We start from the raw sequence: 22,768 nt of genomic DNA, 5'->3' as shown, positions 1-22,768 counted from the left end.
CATTTACATGAAAGGAATATATACATAAAATGGAGAGGATGTAGGGAGTGTGGATGCAGCAGCTGCTCATCATCATCATTATTTTAAATAAACATTACGCGTTGGCTTTATAACCATTTATCACATTTGCAGATTTATGTCCTGCCATTTGGCCACTCGCAAAAACCAGACACTCACACGGAAAATCACAAGGATTCAAAAACGAAATTAGCTGGCATAAAACGACCAGGGAATACACTGTGCAAAAAGGGGAAATCATAGCAGCAAACTATATTTCTTTATTAAAGGTTAAGCTATTCTCATGCCTGAAGACCACAAAAATAGACCGCCCCAAATAGACCTCTCGAAAATATAATCAAATTAGTTTCATAATTGATTAGTATTTGGGTAATTCCATTAGGTTGATGGCCATACAATATCAACCCGAACTTTACCACAAAGCAACAGCTTTCACTACACAACATTTTATCTGGCATCTGGTTAAAGGTTTCGGTATACGTAAACCCATCCATTTTCAGTGGCTCTCCATCGCAGAGTATTATAAATCATGGCACGTCTAACGACCGACACACACCGAAATACCGAAAAAAAAACCGGAAAGGACTCAAAGGAAGGGGAGAGCGAAATCATAGCCAGTCGCTCACCGTGTCGAGGATTTTTCAATCTCGGCTGCGTTTTCGGTTGGCTCTAATATTGATTTTCCTTGTTTTTTCAGTGCTTTTCCTTTGCCCCCATATATGGCACATACATATATCCTATATAGTATCTGTTGGTTGGCCGTTTTTAATGGTAATTGGTGCCTGCATAACCATTAAAGGGTTTTATGCGAATGACGTGGACAGTGCGCGTGGGGCTTAGGGACTCATTTAAGGTACGTGCCAAAGGCCAGGGATTTCTGTTGGATAGACACACAAAATATCTGTTGATTGATATTTTCAAAAGGGATTATTAAAGCGGATAAACAGTCAGCTCTGCAAAAAAGTTGGAATGGCATAAGTTTTCCCTTTAGAAAAACATTTTAATGGCCAAGAAAATGGTGGAACGGAACTTCCTACCTGTGTCCGTGCCAGACCATCAACTTTTATTGTTAGAGCAAAACCAATATGCCGTCTACTTTGCGAAAACATGGCCAACAGTTGGCCATTTTGTCTGGGCCAAGATTTATGCACGATTGCTGAAGTTTTATGCCAACAAAAGAGAAGAAGACAACGAAACATCGCACCCCGCTGCTATTTTCATTATGGTTTAAGGCAAACTTTTTATGGCTCTGCCTGAGACAGAGACAGATTAAGCGACTTTTGAGAGGGCCAGGGATTGGCCTGGTACTTACACTCATGTGTCCCGAGGTTAAAGTGCAACAATTTGCTGGCCGTGCTGTCCGAAAAGAGGGAGAATGTTGCTCCAACCCGAATGGGGATTTACATTTGTCAGCAGAAAATGCTTTTAGATGAGTTTTCTCTGCCGCTGCTGCTGCTGCGGCACTTGTCGACAGGAAACGGATATGATATGGGCAAAAGCTGCTCTAATAAATTCCACTTTGATGTATTTGCGCTGACAACTCCCCCGAGGATTACGTTCAAGAGCTCCATCCAAGAGCTCCTTCTCGGATCTGCCAGACAGACGCATTTCCCTTCCAATCATAAACTTGACTCAATGCCGTCATCAGCAATTACGAATGTCCTTCCACCAACACCAATAGAACACACAGAAAAAAAGAAGAGGATAAGCTATTTTCGTAGAGAAAAGGGCAAGCATTTTTGTGGCAGCAGCAAAAAAAAAAGACTATCACAAAAAAGGGACAAATATTTCAAGAAAAATGACAAATACTGCTTGTGGGCGCAGCAGTAATTTTCCACTGTCTGTTTCCACCATTTCCCCCTGGCCTGGCCTGGCCTGGTCTGTTGGCCCGTTAGCTGCTGGCTGCTGGCAAATATTTGCCTTATTGAAATTTATCCATGTCTAAAAGGAAAAGCATAAGCAGGCCAGGACAAACAATCTATTCCGTATCAAACGTTGTTTGGCCTAGGACAACAGGGAACTTTTTTGGAAAGAACCAACGGAAATATAGTAGCCATATTTTGAAGAAAATCTAGAAAAAGCAAGGAAGAAAAGTTGTGGAATATACTAAAAGAATGGATTGTTTTTTAAATTTGGCAGCACTTTGGATTGTAAGAACAATAGGATTGGCAGCACTGGATTGGCTTTTGGGTGGCTTTTTGTGCGACCCTTTGACTGGCTTTTCGAGTGCCTTTTTGGGTGTCTTTTGGTTAATAAAATACCCCTTAGACAACCTCTTATCACAAAAATGTCATACCAGTAGCCCAGACAGCTCTTTTCACTTTTAAAATCTCAACATAGAAGCATTTTCCCTACACTTATTTAGTACATTTTAATCTTTCCTTTGTTCCACATTCATTATTTGGCTTGTCTCGATTTCTCCAAAAATATACAAAAAAAATTCTGTACGAAAAATTTCGTAAAATTTTCCCATTACTTGTACACAAAATTTTCTGTAAGGCGGTAGAGTCCTGAGAGACATGCAGGCCCACCATGCCATGCCGGACTTTCGGTGCCGCAACAACTGCCAGCACAAGGAGTGCCAGCGGCATGCCCCCTTGGGGATCATCGATCAGCACACGCAGTGCAAGTGCCTGGGCGAAGTGAATGCCTCGTCGATCTTCCTGGAGAATGTCCTGGATCTGGCCAATACGCTGGCCCAGATCATGATCACGTGCGGGCTGCACGAGTGCAAGGCCAAGTCGACGGTGGACATCATCACGTATGCCTTTCTGCACTACGATCAGGTGTGCTACTGCATCGATACCACGCCAAAGAAGCGCCTGCGGAAGGAGGATCTGTTCCACGAGTTGGGCAAGAAGTCGCTGATGAACAAAGTGGAGGCCCATCTGGCGTACAACATCATCAAGCGGGGCTTCAAGGCCTTCTACTACGAACCGAAGGCGGAGTTGACCTACGACGAGCAGGGCAGACCCTCGTACAACGACGAGTGCGTGTGGGTGCATGCCGCCAGGAAGACTGCCGAGAGCTATGCCCGTTTCGATGGGCTCTCCTGCAGCGACCAACTGGCCTACGAGGCCAAGATCAAGATCGCCTACAAGAAGTTCTACGACCGGATGCAGACCCGCAAGCGGCAGCCAGAGGGCGACGACTGCAACTGTTGCTTCTGTGCCAAGAAGCGGGGACACCTGGTCTATGCCAAGGAGCCGGTGCCGTGCAGCACCAAGAAGAAGCCGAAGCACGTGTGCCCGTACTGCTGCAAGAAGAAGCAAAAGAAGACGTATGTCCATCCGGCACGGCAGCCAGCCAAGTGCCCCAAGTGCCACAAATCGCGCAAGTTCTGCTGCTGTACGAAGCTCGACTTCAACCTCCAGTGGGTGCGTAGTATCTGGGAGCGACCGGACTTCAATCAGTACTATAAGAACGAGATTGCTGAGATCGAGGATCGCCTCATCAAGGGCTCTTGCTGGCTGCCGCCAGAGCCCCTGGGCGAGCTACTCGGGGACGAGGAGGGCGAGGAAGAGGAGGATGACGGCCATGAGATGCCACCCGATACTCTGCTGGCACTGGCCGGCAAGACCCCTGCCACTATAGAGGCCCCTGCTGCGGAGGAAGCTGCCGAAAAGGTGTCTGAGAAGGGCTCTGTAACATCCGCCAATGCGGCAGAGGAGTAGCTTCTCTCAGCTCTCCCAATGAAACCTCTGCTAACCGCATCCTAAATTACATTCAAATTTTCTGTCTGCAACAAATTTTTAGTTCAAAATTCAACGGATTTTATGGTATAATTCAAATGTTAATACAATAGAACTGCACGAAAACTACAACTAAGTGAAGGGTTGTTGGGTTGGTTTGCTCCTCTCCATCTTGCTCTCTCCTTTGGTTATGGCTGAACTCTTTGCGAAGCTGGAACGTACATATATTCAATGTTATTATATAATTAACAGCACTTTAACAGCGGCCTTCTCTGCACTTCTGTTACGTAGCAGCTAAGTGGAAGCACTAACAGTATGTATGTACAGTATGTATGTATGTACAGTATGTACAGTATGTATGTACAGCACTGTATGGTTAGTGGTGGAAACTATGTACATATATGCGTGGCTAACATTTGATTTACATTTTGTGTAACATTAATATAACATTTGACATGTTTGAACTACTTTAACAGCGCCTTTCTATGCGCTTCTCATACGTTGCACGTAAGCGGCTGCGTTTTTCATCATTTTTAAACGTTTTGCAGTTCTTTAATAACTTTCTTCTATCTCTCTCTCTTTTTCACCATGTCTCACTCACTCTCAACAGTTTCAATTTTCTGTTAGACACCCACATCTACGAGGTAACCACAGGGCGGGCCGCTGCCTTTCTCTTTTTCCAAATCAATTATACCCAGACAACCTTCTTGACCAAATCGAGCTTCTCTTTGGAGATGCACACAGCTAAATCTTTGATTAAAAGCTACAATTCCGCATGCATCTTGGCCGCAAGCAGACACATGCCACAACAGTTGAACCCTTCAACCAACCAAAAATAACCTTGCAACAACTGGTGTCTCGTGTCTACTTCTAGCGAAAGTGGTGGCATACAACAGTAATGGAAACTACATTTAATCTGGCTTATGCGAAGAGCTCCGTTACTGGATAGCTCAGAGGGCACTTTATCACAGCACTCACATCCTTCTCCTCCTTCGACGACGCCGAACAACAGGCAGCTGACAGGCAACAGGAACGGAGGAACTCAAGGTAACCCACACCCAGAGCACCGGGGCTGGTTCGGGCAAGCAGCCTCTCACCTCAAGGAGCAAATGCTGCAGAAATGCTAAAATGTTGACCAACCCATGAGGATGATGATGATGATGGCAGGGGGGGAAACTTTATGCACTGCAAAGTTGTTTCCTTTGTTTTTCGCTCTCCAACCGAAAACTGAAAGCCAACAACAACATTGTTGCCCAGTTTTCTCCATTTCGATGCACAGTTTTCCGTATTTCGATGCACAGTTTTCCCTATTTTGATGCCCAGCCTTGCCTCTTTTGATGCGCAGTTTTCCCTCTTAATTTGGGAAAATGCGGAATTTCCTGCACGTATCGACATCGATGACCGCAGCCGAACAAAGCCAATGAAAATTTACACCTGTCGACCGCATAGGAATTGCAAACAAATTTAAATATGCTTTGTGGTCGTCGGTATAGCCTGGTCCTCAGGAATAGGCCATAAATAATTGATGGCCGAGTAATTATATTTTCCGCATTTAAGCAGCAAAGCCACAGAACTCGAACGAAAATTTAATTTTATTGCTAAATTATGCAGTGGCCCGGATAGATAAAATATCAATTCATTTCCATGGTCCTTTCCTTAAACAAATTTCCAACACATTTCATGATTATTTGTCTAAGGAAAAGCAATGAAATTTAAGTAGAAATTTCCCTTCCAACTAATTGCAGGCTGCCTTTCAAATGTGCCACAAAAGTTTCCTTTAATTAGCGGACGCTCCTGACAGCACAAAACTTTCAAAGTTTTATGCACATAGAAATAAATTTCCATTTACTTTTCCCATCATTGTCTCTGGCATACTTTGCAGAGGGGAAATTGTGAAAATGCCTGGAAAATGCCTTGTGCAAGCAAATCAATTTGTGGCAGTCCAAATTCAAAGGGCTGCGGCACGAAATATCGAAATCTAAGGCTCACCTGCGACCAGCTCCAGCACGTGCTGATGATGGCATTTCCCGGTCACATGCAGCATGCCACAGCGGCTGCAAATGCATATATTGAATTGCATTTAATGCACACATCCACACCCATAGCATGCCCCCAAGATACCCTTTAAATTGGATATTCAAAGATGCAGGAGAGAGGGCTTCTTGGCTTCGTCCCCTCCCCGTGGAAATGCGCAAGTCACAAGTGGATTTCACTAGAAAAGCAGGAAAAGCTCTTCAGTGGTTAGGTTATGGCCAGCCTCTGCCCCCCCCCCCCCCTAACATTATATTTCCCTGCTTTTTATGGGCTATACACCACTTGAATAGAGGGTATTTTGGTTATTTAAAGATATTTGAAATAAAGGAAAGGGTTGGAGGTTTGAAGGTACAAAGTGATCAAGAACAGCTATTTGAAATTATTATTAAAATATTAATATTAAATTAATATTTGCATAAATAAAACAATCAACTCTGCACTTTCTCTGAAAAGTCTTCCAGTTAAAGACCTCCATTTGATTGCAATTTAAAACCTGAACAAAGAATATTCTCTAACAATCAAATACACTTATTTGTTATTACATTATTCGTCGTTTTATTCGTCGTATATTATATATGGTTTCTTGTATGGTTTGGCCCATCAGTCTTTCATGTCTCAATTATTGTATTTCTTCTAGAAATTTATTTAAGCTCTCCTTGATTTTCCTTTTTAACTCTAATGCTTCCTGGATCAGTTGAGCACGATGGCATTGGTATTTCTGTGCGGCATTCTGCAATAAAGCCATCTTCATTAAATTTAGATACCGCTCTTTCGCTTTTACAGCCATTATTTTTTGATCCAAGCGAATTAATTCGTTGTCCAGCTCTTTGAGCATGGCACTGTCACTGTCGAAGGCTGATTCTTCCATTTTTTGTTGAGAAAAAAAATAGTTTTATAATATCTATTCCAAAAACATTAATTTCTAGGCTTGCTTTTCAGGATAGAGTATCTTTAAGTTCGCCTTATCGAAGCCCTTTACTGCGCGCTTTCTCCTTCTTGGAATTTCCATTTGGTTTGGAAATTGGATTTTATGTATTGTGCATTTGTGGAATAATATTCGAATCTTGGCCATCATAACTGTGTAAGTATGCAAAGCACTCTTCACTACTTCTCTTTTTTGGCCAATAAATACAGCTATTCTTTAGCCAAGCCAGATGAGAGCTCTAGAGCTCCAAGTGTTTCCCACAATAGATTTGGGTAACTTCGAAAGCTTGTTAGCTTCGGATTAAAGTCATTGGCAAATCAATAAATCAACTGTTGTTCCACCTTCGAACCCACCTTTAAGCCCACTCTTTTCCGTCTTTTCACCGTCACTTTTGTTAATGAAACTCTGTTGTTTCTGGCTCCGTAACCGTGTTCAATGGTTCTATTTATATAAGCGACCAACATGGCGTATGAGTAAGACCCTCACATTCTCTGACCAGCCACACTGACGCACTCTTTGGCCCTGGGTCCTTAGACGTTTTTCCTTTTCCTTCTCTCTTTTTTTGCATATTTAACGAGTGGTTTTTTTCTTGGGTTTTGGCGTGGCAAAAGTTTTAGTGCGCAGCAAATAAATAATAAATGAGGCAACAATGAATGCCACAAAGGAGGAGAGGGGAGACCATGGCAAAGCACTTTCACAGTGGCCCAGACGGGGGCCAGCCCGTAAAAATTGACAAGATATAAAACACAAATATTTCGATACAAAAAACTTACAGCCTCGTAAAAATATGATGATGGCAGAGCGGCGTAAAAATAACGTGTATATTGAAAGTAAGACTTTAAGGCCACAAAATGTTTATGGCCCAAGGGATAATCCAAAAATGTTATAGATTGGAAATCAATTGCAAGCGGATTAAAGAGAAGGGAGACAGGCAGACAGGCGGACAGGCTGAGTTTTCATTACAGTTTTGCGGCTGCACCACACCGCACACAATTTCCATTTGCATTTTCGCAAAATGAAACGCAATCTGCCACACAAGCGTCCATAATGAGTTATACTTGCACCGGGGGGCCCGGGGGCAAACCAATTTCCGCCCCGAAAATCTGATGACAGATTTGGTAAACCAGTTTACAGTTTACATAGTTTAATGGTTACAAGAGGGGGCCTGGGATTGATCGGTGGATGCCTATCCCTCGCTTTGCATACGCACACATCTTATAAATATTCATAGACTTTCCACCCATGTCCCACAGTTGGCCAAACGATATAAATCTTGGGGCATGAGGCATAATTAAACTGTCAGCATAATTAAATTTATGTTCGACACCTTTTTCGGGAACACACACACCCATATTTTTATGGCAGCAAATTACCCTGCCACGGCCAATAATCTAAAACATATTTTGTTCCAAATTCTTGCGGAATTTATATGGCCATAATTTAATGCTGCCGGAAAATGGGAAAAACTTGTGGCACCAATTTATATTTGTTGGTTTTTTAAGCAATTAATTGCTTGGGGGTTCTAAATCGATTATTGGCAGAATTTGTATGCACAAGATCTTGAATAATGTTTGGGAAATACCTAAAATTGTAACCAATTTTGTTACTGATGAATTATAAATATTTATTATATGATATGACAAAATATGCCGTTTTATAACTCAATAACCACCCTTACTTTTTCGGTTATTTTTGAATTAATCAGCATAAAAAATGTGTTTATTTTCTGTAATTACTGGGCACCAGTTTTCCTAAGAAAATCCCATTAAAAGTTTCCCTTGGCACGAGTCTCTCGTTTCTCAACGGAACACCAAACAAAATGCTCGACCAAGAAAATTAATTAAGAAACATTCAGAGGGGTGGGAGGCGGGCGAAACTTTCAGCTAATAAAATTATTCACAGGCAAGAGGATCCTGCAACTAAATGCTGCCCGAGCGGAAGTTAATGCTAACTGGAGGTTTGTTGAATGCTAAACTGGTGGTCAGATCTGAGCAGCTGTGAATTCTAAATGGCGGTTAGTTCTAGGCAGCTTTGAATGCTAACTGGCGGTTAGTTCGAGGCAGCTTTGAATGCCAAATATTTTCTGGCCATAATGCTGGATGTAATCACGTGTTTCAGCTTTTGGCTGTTTGCCATTTCTCTTCTCATGGGTCCAACTCTCTTGCCCTTTTTATGGAAATTTCATTTGATGTCTGCCACGGCTTCAGCTGCAGTGGAAATGATCACGTAAGTGCGGCAAAGTCCACGAAATGCTTGTAAGCCACTATGTCCCTCAGCAGTGGCTCAGTGGCTCAGTGGCTCACTGGTTGCACCACCACCAGATATGCAGTTCTCTAAAATGCAGTTCCAGGGCTTTGGTTTTCGGTTGGCCATTTGCATGTGGAGCACGCTCCACCGAATGCCGGATTGTATGCTACGTTTTGTTTGCCATTTGTTGCCACTTAAGCCACATCCCCACTTCGCATCGCAGAAACAGCAGAAACAGCGGCAGCTGCTGCCGCTGCTGTGGCAACTCCCCAGCCGCCTGCCACAATTTTTGGTTTTTGTTTGCGGTTTGCGCCCTTCCCTTTACCCTGTGCCGCCACAAAACCAACACTCGTATGTCGTGCATTAGCCAAAGTCCAAATCAAATATTGCATAATTTATCATATAGGGACTGGAGGACTGTCCACGAGTATACGTTCGAGTACTAAAACTAATTGAATTATTCGGTTAATATTTATGATGCCCAAGGCGATGCCAGTTAATGAATATTTAAGGCCGAATGATAGGCGGAAGTTCATGGGCTAAATAATAGGGAAATGTTAATGAATGAAGATGGACAGTAAACACAATTCAAGATGGAAAGAGGCGACAATTTGAGGAAAGATGAGACATGTTTAGCAAACAAGTACGTCGAGCATTTACATTCGACTACAAGCCAAATAATGCATATTCCGCTCATCCGAAAGTACTGATTCATGCAGAATGTCATCATTGTAATGCGCTCATATTCAAATATGACTCAGATGGTATGTGTTGCTCATCAGGAGTAAGGCACTAGCAAGAAAATACTCGTATTTATGTACATATACTTATGTACATTCTTTCTGTGCTTCAGCCATTAATTTAATTACAGAGAACCTCTTGAAAAGCATACCCTTTCCGAATGCCACTTAAGTCAATTAGCAAAATTACTTAGCTTGTCGAAAACTTTGGCATCGAAAGCCACTAAAAACTCCAGGCCAAAGAAACCAGAAGCCAGAAAACCTAATTAATATTTTATCAAAATGTCACATTCATGCGATGCGATCAACTTTTTGGCCCTCTCGAATGACTTTCACTTAAAACTGTCTGTCAATCAACTTTCTGCCAAATCTAATCACCAAAAGCTCACAATAAAAAAGGAAAAAAAAATGTGAAAAGAAAACCGGTGGAAAACCCTTTCAAGCTGTCACCGTTGGCTGCTTTTCCGACTAGCTTTTGCTGCTGTGCTGCGGCCAGTGTTGGTGGCACATTTATTAACTGCCACAAGGAGCTGAGCTGCAAAATTATGACCTGACCTGCGACCGGTGACCTGTCCAACCAACCAACCAACCAACCACCCACCCACCAAAACCGCGAACCTTTCCCGTCACAAAAGCCAAAATGCCATGGTATACAAAAGCGGGCCACAATAAATAAAGTGAACAGGGGGCCCAGAACCCATACCCCAAAATAAAATACCCCCCGAAAACCCAAGCAGAGTCAAAGTCGGACAAAAGTCGGGCGGGAAAACGCAGCGAGTTTTCTCTGTTTCGCTGGCGGAAAATTGCAGCATAAAATATGTTGTCACCGACAGGGAAAAAACTGAAATTATTACACTGCTCTGCAGAGTATTATATTGCTACTTTATCTTGGGCTCAAGTGAAGTTTCTATTCTCTTCTATTCGGGAATACAAGAGGGTTTTGTTGTATTGTACGAACAGATTGGGTATGGAAATTATTGAGGTAGTTTATTCTGAAAAAGGAGTCATGGATAGAATTAAGGGCTACCAAAAGAATTGGTGGCTAAGGATTCTTGAATTTTGCTAGCACACAATATAATATAGTATAATACCCTTTATAGTACCCTTTCCCCTTGATGTCTAGTGTAGAGAGTGGGTTTGGATGGCCTTGAGGTCTGCCATGGTCTCCCGTGGCCATTTTCTGGCTGACAAGCGGCAGAAAATGGATTTCTCTGGCTTGCCAGGGACTTCTACTAAAGTGCAATGTCTGCAATTGACATCTAAGAAAAAAACGTAGGAAATTAAGTACTGCTCTTCCGTTGCTCAGGTGGAAAAGCCGCCAGGAAGCTGTCCGATGCAGCAAAACTTCAACACAAAAACCGTATAAATTCATGGGGTTTATTTTAGCATTAAATAACCGTGTTTAATGGAGCATCCATGAAATTAGTATAATAGAATAATTATGCTATGCATATTTATGAGATGCGATGTCGTGCGACGGCAAGTGGACCTCAATTAATGGCCAATTGAGGTACTGACTAATTGAAGTACCCTCGTACACAAAAGTGCCACAAATTAAGTTGGGCAAATATTTAGTTAGCCACTTTCGTGCTAATTAGTTCTATGAATGGCAAATGGTGGAGTGAGGGAAAGTGTCATAATGAGGTTCACCCAATAAATAATTTAGTTATAGAATGAAATTCTTCAAATGCCACAAATCAACTCTTTCTCTCTCTCTCTCTCTCTCTATTTGGGTGTTAATTAATTTTGTGTAAAAAGCCAGCACGAAGCGAGGCGGGGAAAAACCCACTGATTCGAAAGGCAATTAAAAAATTCTCAAACAAAACCCAAGCCACGATTTACACAAAAACTTTAGCGAAAGAACCAAAAGATTTCCATCAAGCACGCAACTGGCAAAAGTTTTCGGTGGGGCGGGGAAAGCGGAAAAAAGAAAAGCGAAGACCAGTAAGAATGCATTTGCAATAGAAATAATATAATATAGAAAAGCACGTGCACATTTTTTATACAGTTCCCCTGCCAACCGAAAAAAAATGGGGAAAAAATAGGAAAACTGGGGAAAATAAATTAGAAACAAATTCGGAGGGAAAGCCTAGAAAGACTAGTGAAAATGTATTTAATGGTAATACAAAACAAGTAGGGCAATAAATAAGGGACAGACAGAGAGTGGGAATACAAATTGTGCGGCTACAAAAAAAAACGGATGACCCTACTCCCAAATGAAGGTCATTCTGGACGAAAAAACAATAACAGCAAGGGAAGCCTAAATTCGAGAGTCGTCTTGAAATACTTTAATTTTCTTTGCAGAACTCTCAGCCAGAGCCATGTAGATACACTTTGAAGAACAATCAGTCATATGTAAAGCAATTAATGAAATAGAAACAAAAACAAATCCACGCCGAGAAAATAAGGGTTCCGTTGGTTACTGCTTCAATCCAAGAGTTCCATATTTCAAGAGAGCATGGATGGCCAGAGAGCGAGAGTCGAGCGCTTTGTTGTTGTTGGAGGCATAGCTGAGAGTGAGTGCAATCGACCGCATGGAATTGGGAGAGTGTGTGAGTGCGTGTGTGTGTGCGAGGCAAAGCTCATACATGAAAAAAGAGGCTAGAGAGGGAGCCGGAGTTTGCCGACACGATCGGACATGCACAATTGTGCCTTCAAATGCGGAATACCGTGTAATCGAGCTCTATCGCTAGAAAGAAGAAAGGCTTTGCATTCAATGGAATAATAATATTTTCTCTCCTCAATTTTGACACTAAAATCTAAGCAAAGTCGAAGAAAAGTAGGCCTTGACATAAGATTCATTTGGTTTGGTTTGGTTTCGTCTCTCCAAATATCAGTCTGGTTGTAGAAGTCTCTCTGAAAATATCTAAAACTTAACGAAATTGAAATTTATTGAAATTTTTGCAATAAAAATATGCCTTTTGAACTAATACCGCAATGGATAGAGAGGGTGGAGGAGCCCGAAGAAGTGGCCAACGTCGCGGACGTCGAGGATGCCAACCCTGTAGTTGCAGTCCAGCAGGAGCAGAATCCTGTGGTAGTCCAAAACCAGGAGGAGCAGAACCTGCCAGTACCTGAGCAGCAGCCCGGCAATCCTTGGGTGGAGATGGAGGTCGACTTAGATATGGTCTTGTTCGATATATACCAAAATGAATTGGAAGCAAATTTTATGCCATTATAAGAGAAAAGAAAACACGAAATGTTTACAGACCAAAAAACAGCACTCACTGGCTGAAGTCCGCTACATAATCCATATATAATACACGAAAGAAACGACGAATAAAACAATTAACAGAACTCAATATTCCAAAGAATGTTCATATATCAATGAAGGATCTACTGTATGGTTTGGCATGTGCCTGCTTGCCTTCTTTGTGTTTACCTAACCTTTCAACCCTTCGTAGTTATTAAACCCCATCGAAAGGTCACACCGAATGCACCTCCAGGCACACATCCCCACACATACGCCTCCTTTGCACATATTAATGAGCTAGCCCCCAACGAAATTACTGTTTAATGGCATTACTGTTCGATTAGAAGGGTAGAGGCTCTGGGATACTGGGTGATGGATACTCACCGCTACGCTTCTGCACCGGATTGGCCATGTGGCCGTAGAGGCGACTCAGATCGATGGCCATCGTGGTTGTGGTCGCCTGCAGGAGCAGCAGACAGACGGCGAACGTGGGCCACATGCTGAGGCGATGGCGATGTCGGTGACGGTCCATTTTCCGAATGGACGGACGATGGTTGGAGAGGGAGGGAAAACTTGCCAAGTGTTCGAATTAAAACACTCTCGCCCAGATACCAGGATACCAGAGAAAACTTTTTCACACGCGCACGCACACGTTTTCCACTTTATCCGAGTGTTTCGATGGAGTTTTCCACAGTTTCCCCAGTTCGTTTTTAGTCCGCTTTCAGGCAGGAGGCAGCACCAGGCCGCAGGACTGGAGCAGGATGATTTTCAAGCAACTTCTTCTGGGTCCTTGATTGAATTATCGTTGGCACTTCTCGTTGCGTCGTCCTTGACTATGCTAATTGTTCCTCTAATGGAGTTATACGCACCAGGAATTAGCTCTTTTCCTCTTCTCCACTCTCTCTCTCTCTCTCTCTCTCTATTCCCTACTTTTCTATATTTTCGTTTCGTTTACTACGTTGCTTTCTACGGTTGGTTTATGTGTATTTTAGCAAGCCTTAACTTTCGTATTCGTTTTTTGTCGTTTTGTTGTTTTTTGTTGGTTTTTTTTTGTCGTTTTGTTGGAACTTAAAAATTTAAAAGAATTTCTGCAGGCAAACAAATATTTATATGTATATATATAGATATATGTTTTTAGTCGACTTTTTACATTTTTCTACACTGCAATGAAAAGAGGCAGAAAAACGGGGAATATTAGTGGGAGAATATAATAGATTTTTTGTGGTTTAAAAATGTTTTAAGTGGTTTTTTTATGGAAATCTCATAGATTTAATTAATATATTATTATGTCATGCAAATCTCCTGTCATTTCATACACTATTTTCACTCAAATTTTATGTCCATGTTCTAAGGCCCGAAAATCCCCTCAATTTTAGGTCTGCACAAAATTTTTGGTAGGTTTTATTTGTAACTAAAAGAAGTAATTTATTATTATATAATATAATATATAATAATATATAATTATAACTATTAAAACCGTATGACCCATAAAAGTGCAACTGAATACCAGATATCTGCCTGAAAATTTAATAAAAAGACCTCAGAAGAAGTCAACACCCCAGGATCATCCAAAGTGTCCTTTTGGGTGGCAATTTGCGTGGCAAAAGGCAACTCGAGGCCGAGGCCGAGGCCGCTGTCGTCTAATCAGCTTAACGAACTTTAACTTTTTCCCTGCTGCTCTTTTACCACACCTTGGGGGGAAGGGAAAACCCTTTTTCCCTTTAATTTTCAGATGGATACCCGACCGACTCTTAATGACTCTCTAGAGTACCCAAAACACATACGAAAAACGAAAGGAGAGAGACAAATGCCCTAGACATAGACGGAACCTTTAATTAAAGCCAAGCTAACCCTTTGGTTTACTTTTTCACTAACGCTGCCCTTTTCGAGAAAAGTTGAAAAAGTCTTTCAACTTTTTTTTTTGGGGCAATCAAAATTGGACACACGACAAATTTTTCAGAGAGAAGTTTTGGCCCCCCTCTTGCCACACAATTGGGGGACAGGAAAGCGGAGAAGGAAAAGTTAAAGACAGGCGAGAAGCGTCCAACAGGCAGGCCAAAAGCTTTTTAATTAGTCCTTTTCCGTTTGCAGGAGTCTTTCCGGGGCACTCTATCATTATTCCTTAGCACGTTCGGAAACGTTGAACATTTCCGAAGACCATAGATTCCCGGTTTTCCAAGTGCCAAAAACTTTTGCTCAACTTGAATTTTCTGCATTTTAAACAGGCTTCTTCCCTGGAGACTATGAAACCGTAAAATCTTGTTACAATTCCCTGGCAGACATAAACTACCTCTCAGCCCTCGTGCCAATAAAATAAGGACGGAAGACAATGAACATAAAAATACTTTAATAGACTGAAAATGAAACTTCTGGCTTCTCTCAGCCGATTTCATAAACACCAGCCCCTCCACCAGGAAACACGCACCAGCAGAGACACCGATTGAAAGAGAGAGAGAGAGAGACAAACATTTGGCTCTGAAGACAACTAAAAGCCACAGCCAAATGTTGGCTGTATAAGCCACCAGAGACCTGCAGACAAACAGAGGTGGCCAAAAGACACAGAACCATAGTCAGAGCCAGGCCAAAAGACAGAACCATAGCCAGAGCCAGGCCAAAAGACAGAACCATAGCCAGAGCCAGGGCAAGAGACAGAATCATAGCCAGAGCCAAGGCAAGAGACAGAACCATCGCCAGGGACAGAGCTAGAGCCAACAGCCAAGCAAACAGAAAAGTTAAGTGAATTATGACCAAGGTGCCGAAAATGTGGCCAAATAAGCCGGCACAAATTGCCCGAATCGGTCGTCGGTATCGGCTCTGAGGTCGACCAAAAGAGCAAAAAGCAATTTGTTAAAAAATTGGGAAAAAATAAAATCGTAAAAGAAAGATTTACCAAGCAATTAAAATTGGGTTTGGGGAAAAAGAACTGCAATTTCTAGTGGATTTACTAGAATTTCGGGCCAACCGAAAATATGAACAGCAAAAACTAATTTTAGGAATATTTTTTTAATGAAGAAAAGCACTTGAACTGGCTATAAAATATTTCTCCAAAAATTCTATGAAAATTCCCTTTTTGCATGTGATTCTAATGAAAATTGGGAACACCAAGAAATCCACTCAAGATTTTGTGGTCTGGCAACTATATTTTTAGCTACTAGAAATCACACCCCAGGCTTTTCGGTTTCTCTCTCTCTCTTTGTAGGCATTTGTCGCCCTACAATTTTTAAAGATTTGCAAAGATACAATAATTTTCTTGGGCTGCAGAAAAATCCTGAAAATCTTTTACGGCCTTACTGCGAGCCTGCCCAAATCACAAACAAACATTAATTTGCATAATTTACTCGTACTATACGGTCGGAGGGGGAGGCGGAGGGTGGATGGTGGACAACCCAGACAACGACAGCATTTTAGAACCATTTCTTTTCTTTATATTTCATTTTTTTGTGTGTGCTGGGGCGGGCGCTTGGGGTTTTCTTAATGCATAATTTAACAGCAGATCCCCAAAAGAAAGGAAAAGGGAGGGTGCCGCAGGAGGTTGGGGGAACAATCAACAACTGCGTGTTGTTATTCAAAGCACACGAAGGCTCACAGAGGCTCACACACGGCGTATACGCAATGAGAGGAAAGCCGAGACAGGGGCCAGGTGGAGGCAGTGAGAGGCACGGAATAAACGCAATGTCAATCTTGGATATACTACGGCACGGAAACACGGCGTGTACGGCGAATACTCATCGCAAGTCATGGGCAATGTGTGAGGTGTACACTCAATTTGAAGCATGAGAACACTCCGTAGACTCAACTTTAATCATGGTTACACGGCGTATACGCAATGTGAACGCATGGAAGCATGGCCTAAAAGCAATGAATGCGAAGAGAATCAAGGAACATGGGAGGCCAGGACTAACGAGGCCTAGGCTTCAACCAGAAAACCAGAAAAAAAACACCAAGAAAAACCAGCAACAGACCTGGGGGGCCAGGCCGAGCAACAGAGTGAAAGAAAAAAGCCTAAAGGTAATGAAGAACCATTTTCCGCACACACACACACACACTGGCACACCGAGAGTTTTCTTTTCAGCTTTCCGTTGGTAAAACACAAGAGTTTTCAAAGTCACTTTTCAAGTCCTTTCCACAGACAAACACACACACGCGGAATAGATGGAAATATCCAGTTTTTTTATGGCTAATATATATAGTATTTTATTTTATTTTATTTTATTTTTGATTAAATGTAATATTTGTTTGGTGTTACAGTACGTTTGAGTACGAGCCAACAACTCGAACAACTATTTACAACTCCGCTTGAGTGTAAGTTTCAAACTCGACTGAAGCGTTGAGCGGTTTGGCATCGACTTTTATAAGGACAAACGCCTACGCAGGACCATTTTGAGTGGAGTGCAAACGTGAGTGGAATGTAGCCACTCGAATGTCACTCGCAGGGCACTGGAGCAGCACCGCACCTGCCATGCCATGCCATGTGGCATGCCTCTTGTTTGTTTGTTTGCCTGCTGTTTGGCAGCGGCATGGGCCAGGAGCGGTTCAGCGATGGTCCGACTTTGGGACATGGATACGTTTTGGGTAAACAAATTGAGTGGATTATGTCTCAATTAGTTAGTGGAGCCTTGGAGGGCCCTGCCAGGGCTTAGAGATTGGTTAGAGAAAGTCTTACTTTTTCTACTGCACATATGATGTTTGCTGCACAGAAAGTTTCTCTTAATTTGTCCTCGCAGAAAGCACAAACCACTCTGATAATCCTTTCACCACTTGGAGCACACACAACACACAGCAGACTCCCAGTAATTTACCAAATTAATGGAGCAACAAATATTAATTAGCACGAAAAACCCACACACACAGCATCGCCAGGAGTGGCGCCAGGCGGTTCCTGTAAAGACACTCAGAGCCGAGGAAAATGTAAATAAATTACGAGTGAAAGAGCGCTCGAGTCGAAAGCCGGCCCGCCCCATTACCACACAGCCCACGCAGAAATGTGAGTCCTGCGAACGTCCATGGGAATGTATCCAATAGTTTGGAGTACCCGAGTCCCAGGCGCCCACGCACAGCAGAAGGTGACGGCTCTGATTCGACAAGGACTATGATGCGTTGGCGTTGCACTCAAATGGGCACACAAATGGGGGAGGGGGCTAAAGCTTTTGATAAACGTTAAAATTCGAAAAGAGATAAATTTTACCTTAAGGTAACCGTGTGGGGGTGGGGCAGGGATCCTTAATCAACCAATCAAGCCAAGACAAACAAAAGCAGGGAAAATGCACAAGCCAGAGGGTAAGTGCAATTTTCTTAATCAACAGCAAAGTTGTTGACACACTCGAGACGCAGGACACTTGTTGACAAAGGCCGGGACGGGCACATGACTTATATGTTTATTAAATAATTAATCATGGATGAGCATATCCCGGTGGCAATTTATATGTGACGGCGCAGAAAGGACATCACACGCAGTTTGGCCAGATTCATTTGCACGCTGTCCCTTACTTGAATGCCGCCAAGGTCCTCGCAATGCGAGTAGCCTGTGTGGAAGAGACACCCATCAAATCATCAGGGATTCGCTTCGCTTGGGTTCTCCCTCACTTACCCCTCAAGACAATGGCCTGATTGCCTTTTTGCTTGCCCAGAGAGCGCCAAGGATCCAGCTGGCCGTGCGTAAAGAATACCTCTCCATAGCGCTCACTCTGATTGAAATGGTAGCCACCAAAGTGATTGTTGGCCTGCTCAATGCCCTGGGCTAGCTTCTCCCGGGTCTGTTCTGGACCGAATGCATCCAAACAGAGACGCTCGTAGTAGGACAAAGGCACTTGATTGCCAAAGGTCGATGATGAATCGCTTGTGGCTGTGGTCGAGTACCAGCCAAATTCATTGCATGTCTGATAGAACCAGGCACGAACTGTCATACGATTACCTTAGAGAGTGTTTCTGTTTTGGGGCTTTTGAAGGTACTTACTGCCTGAAATTGGATCGCTGAATAGTTGCAGCATGGCCCCATAGCCAAAGTCCTGGCAATCTGTCGACCTTCTGCCTTCTGCAAAGAGTAGTTCTAAGAAACCCTCAAATGCCACTTCATCGTTGGAGTTCAAAGACATTAAAGTGTCGCAAAGTTGTGGAATATATGAACTGAAAAAGGGAAGATTATTTAAGCCAATAAAGAGCTTTTTTGATAGCCCTTTGCCCCCACCTATAACTCTGCACAATCAAAGCAAAATAGTTGCCCAAGCCATTGAAGAAGGCAGCTCTATCCAGGGGATCGTTGGGTTCATAATCCTCACAGCCATTGAGTTTTTGCAGTAATTCCGGAATTTGATTTTCTTCAAACAACTTTGTCAAGTGCTGAAAACCCTTCTGTATTCTAGTAGTACAATTTTGACCATAACTTAAGCGAATCGAATTGCTAGCCACTTCCATGTACTCTGAAAGAAAAGGAAAGATTACAGAATCTCTAGGCAATCTCTCTTCGATTTTTGCGACGCACCATGAAAATCCGCTTTGGCCAGCAGTGGGGCACTTGAGGCCCAACTGGCGGCTATCAAATCGGGATACAATTGTGTCATCCAGGCCACCATGCTGCCCGAATATGAACCACCGACTAATATGACTTCCGACTGTTTCATTCGAGGATTCTCCGACTTTTGAAAGCGTATGAAGTGAGCCAAATCAGCCAGGGATTGATAGATACTCAAATGCTGCAGCTTATCCACACGGAAGCTCTCCTTTCTATTCCACAAAAAGACGCCATTAAAAGATGATCTATCTGTAAGTATCAGTAAGCACACCCACCCATGGGGCAAGCTCTGTCCATAGTAACGATGTTCGGTGTAGAACAGCATTCCCGAATTTTCCACAGCCATGTCGTGGGTGAGACCTGTGCTCAGAAACCCCGGACTTATGCTCCATTCACCGCCCACAAATATGAAGATGGGTCCTTGATTCCTATGATATTTGCCATTGCGTAGATAGCGCTATAAAAACACATGTTTTCTATGGATTTTGAGATGTTAGAATGATCAGAGTTTACCATTTTCCAGGTCTGATTGTTCAGAGCATCGAAATTATCAACTTTTTGTTCCAACCAAAGTTCTTCAACCGAAACGGCATCGTTTTTGGTATAAGATCCCGCACTGGGCTCCTGGAATAGCAGCTCCAAATTTCTTCTATAAGGATTATAGACAGCCCAAAGATTTGGTAGCCATAAAAGAATTGGCAGCACAAAAGACAGCCACTTCATGTTGCTTACTAAAATTATTCTTTTGGTGTGCCAAAGTTTTTATAAGAGCCCATGGGCCCCTATATATGGGGGAATATTTAATGGGAAAAAGTTCAGTGGACTATGTAGATCAAGGTGTGAATAATAGTTTGGTATCCACACGTCATATCAATGTTTTTTTTTTGCCAGCAAATCCCTAACGTTACATTCGTAAAAACATAGCCATAAAAATGATATATTTCCTTAGATATTTCCAATCGTCTTTGTCTCTGTTTTTAGAAGCTCTAAACATTTTTACTACTTTCACCTTTTCAGCAAAAGCTTAGCCCTGCTGAAAGCCGCTTGAAGCCATCACCTCGTATACGCAATGATACCACATCCTGCCCTCTGCCACGCAAGGACACCAGTATAAATATTTTTACAGCGCTGGGTAGAGGGAGAGGAGCATAAAAGACAAGAATCGAGGCGAACAAGCAACAGGAGAATGCACAAAATGTGTAATTGGCATATTACTCATACGACCCGACCACCGAGGACAAAGGCAGCAGGAGGAGGAGCAGGGGAGATTGCATAGCAGCAAGGAGTCTTGGAGCCTGTCAGGGCATGTGTTGTGTGCATTCGAAGAGAAGGGTAAGTCAAACAGTGCAAAGTTATGTATGGCAAGAGCTCCTTCAAGCGCTCCTCAGGGATGAGTGAACATTTCTAAGAAGATTGAGCAAGGAAAAGGGTGCATACTGGACTCCTTGTGCGGTATGAAACGTTTAAGAGAAGCAGACTCTGTAGCGGGTATCTTTCAGTCCAAACAAAAATCATTATAACTTGTTTTCCACTGTTTTCGGCGCGCTTAACGATAATGGGGCGCTATGAAAAGTTATTATTATTGAGGCTCGTTGACGCCATAGAAGTTGCCTGCCCCCTTCCATAGGCCCCCACAGAAATTGCAAATTGCTTAAATCGTACAATTGATGTTGAGCCCATGTCCTCTGGCATTATTCCTCGCTGTCTGGGGGTTGTTTCGTTGTATTTCCGTTCGGAGTAATGTCAGCGAAAAGGATTATTCCACATGAAACCCCAATCCGAATGGCGCAGGAGCTAGCGAAAAATCATCAGCATATAAATAACATTTTATACGTGAATGGGAGGGAAACAAACAGTTCCATTCATGCTCACATGTGCACTCCAATCCACGGACCATACAATTTATGAATATTTCAGAAGAAAATTCGTGGTTTTCCAGCGAGAGTCGAAGAATTTAAATGAACATTTCAAAAGGTTGCTCTTTGAAGAACTTGGATTTTTTGCGAAATATTTTGTATTGCTGAAATAAAATAAAATAAAAAGAGTTTTCTTTTAATCCTATTAATTGTTGAATTTTCTTAAGCTTAAATATTTGGTAATTTCTGGAAATATTATTATTTTAATATTTGGTAACATTTTTGTGTTATATTCTGAAGAATAGACCGCATTTTTAAATCTAAAAAATACCAATTGGGATAAACAGGAATATAATTGGAAAATATTTAATATATCTGAAATAAATTAAATTGAGTTTCCTTTAATCTTCTTGTTCGGAACAGTTTCTTAAGCTTAACTCTTTATAAATTTCTAGGACTACAAGGAGTTCCATTTTTTGGTAACAGTTTTTGCTATTTCCTGGCCAATTTTTCGCATTTTTTTAAACCAAAAAAAATAATCACAAAGTATGTACATTTAAATGTTTAACAAATTAACACCACATGTTGTTAATTTTACAGATCATTAAACAACAAAATCTGTAAAATAAAATACCACAAGAATTTCCTTCTCATATGCCACCCACTCCCCCAAATGGCAATCACAGGCGCACATCTCGCCCCCTTCCGCTCAAAAACTTTTCTCAAATGTCAAAAGCTTCGAAGTCTGCGAGCATGCGCCTGGCATAGCCACTCCAAAGTCCACTCAGTGCTTTTGGCTACCCCCCTGAAAGAGAGCTTTCGCCTGCTCTCTTTGGCTCGAAAGTAACGTCCTTTATGAATGGCCTCCTGTTGCTCGAGACATAACAGGTGGCAAAAGGGGCTCCACAGAGAGAGAAAGATAGCTTTAATGGAGCTGTTGATTGCTCAAAGATGCACCCCCGAAAACCATATCGATGGGGGGTGGGATGTGATAGCTTTCAGCGCTCTGGCTCTGGCAGACACCTTGACACTGTGACACACTAAAAAATGTCGAGAAGAATTTAAAATTACGTACCGTATGGCATTAGCCGGAGCCACTCTGTGTGTCTGCGCTCAGAGCTACCTTGAATTTGATTTGAGTTTTCCTATGCTGACGGACAACTTATGTATCTCCTCCGCTCAAGTGTGTATGTGTTCCGCACTGTAAAGTAGTAAAGTTAATGGAAAATGTGGCCATAATTAAGCCGAACTAAGGCCTAGAGAACAGAGCAGCTTTTGACAGAAGAAAAGTTAATTTCCTGCCGTTTAAACAAATGATAATATTTTGAGGGTAACTTTCTTCATTTTTCATAATCGGAATTACAATTTAACAACTGTTTCAAATTCCACAGGGGGTGGCAGTTCCAGCTAATGCTTCTGCTACTGCTAATGCCAGGTGTAATATAATATTTATCCAGCAATTGAACATTTCGAATGTTGTTTCAAGTGTGGGTGTTAACATGCGATTCCTTACAATCTTCCAATTAGATGATGATTCACATTAGGGCCCTCGGGA

The 22,768-nt window shown here is 42.3% G+C and overlaps 3 protein-coding genes and 1 long non-coding RNA gene across 4 annotated transcripts in view; 2 read left to right on the top strand and 2 right to left on the bottom strand.

Moving 5' to 3' along the window:
* Positions 1 to 17,195, bottom strand: part of LOC4803261 (IDLSRF-like peptide) — a 45,904-nt gene extending 28,709 nt beyond the window's left edge. The window contains exons 1-2 of the mRNA XM_001359996.4: positions 17,101 to 17,195; positions 13,234 to 14,010 (exon numbers count right to left, since the gene is read on the bottom strand). Coding sequence (XP_001360033.4) covers positions 13,234 to 13,381 — 148 coding nt within the window. The 5' untranslated portion in view covers positions 13,382 to 14,010; positions 17,101 to 17,195. The remainder of the gene's footprint in view (positions 1 to 13,233; positions 14,011 to 17,100) is intronic.
* On the top strand, positions 2,375 to 3,842 carry LOC4803260 (uncharacterized). The gene has a single exon (XM_001359995.4). The coding sequence runs from the start codon at positions 2,538 to 2,540 to the stop codon at positions 3,690 to 3,692; it is 1,155 nt and encodes a 384-aa protein (XP_001360032.2). The 5' UTR covers positions 2,375 to 2,537; the 3' UTR covers positions 3,693 to 3,842.
* Positions 4,266 to 5,570, top strand: LOC117184371 (uncharacterized). Its single transcript, XR_004469684.1, has 2 exons — positions 4,266 to 4,354; positions 4,585 to 5,570. It is a non-coding gene; the product is annotated as an uncharacterized lncRNA (long non-coding RNA).
* Positions 17,196 to 18,058: 863 nt separating the features above from the next.
* Positions 18,059 to 22,748, bottom strand: LOC4803257 (putative serine protease K12H4.7). The gene is made up of 9 exons (XM_001359992.4): positions 22,289 to 22,748; positions 21,230 to 21,377; positions 19,871 to 21,151; positions 19,633 to 19,814; positions 19,328 to 19,569; positions 19,034 to 19,265; positions 18,803 to 18,972; positions 18,437 to 18,745; positions 18,059 to 18,371 (listed from the first exon to the last, which is right to left on the bottom strand). Exons 3-9 carry the CDS (start codon positions 20,078 to 20,080, stop codon positions 18,268 to 18,270), a joined length of 1,449 nt encoding a protein of 482 aa, XP_001360029.3. The 5' UTR covers positions 20,081 to 21,151; positions 21,230 to 21,377; positions 22,289 to 22,748; the 3' UTR covers positions 18,059 to 18,267.
* Positions 22,749 to 22,768: the final 20 nt, after the last annotated feature.

This window comes from Drosophila pseudoobscura, chromosome 2 (genome assembly GCF_009870125.1).
Source record: "Drosophila pseudoobscura strain MV-25-SWS-2005 chromosome 2, UCI_Dpse_MV25, whole genome shotgun sequence".
NCBI classification, from domain to species: Eukaryota; Metazoa; Arthropoda; class Insecta; order Diptera; family Drosophilidae; genus Drosophila; species Drosophila pseudoobscura.
This window is presented reverse-complemented; position numbering and strand designations above follow the sequence as displayed.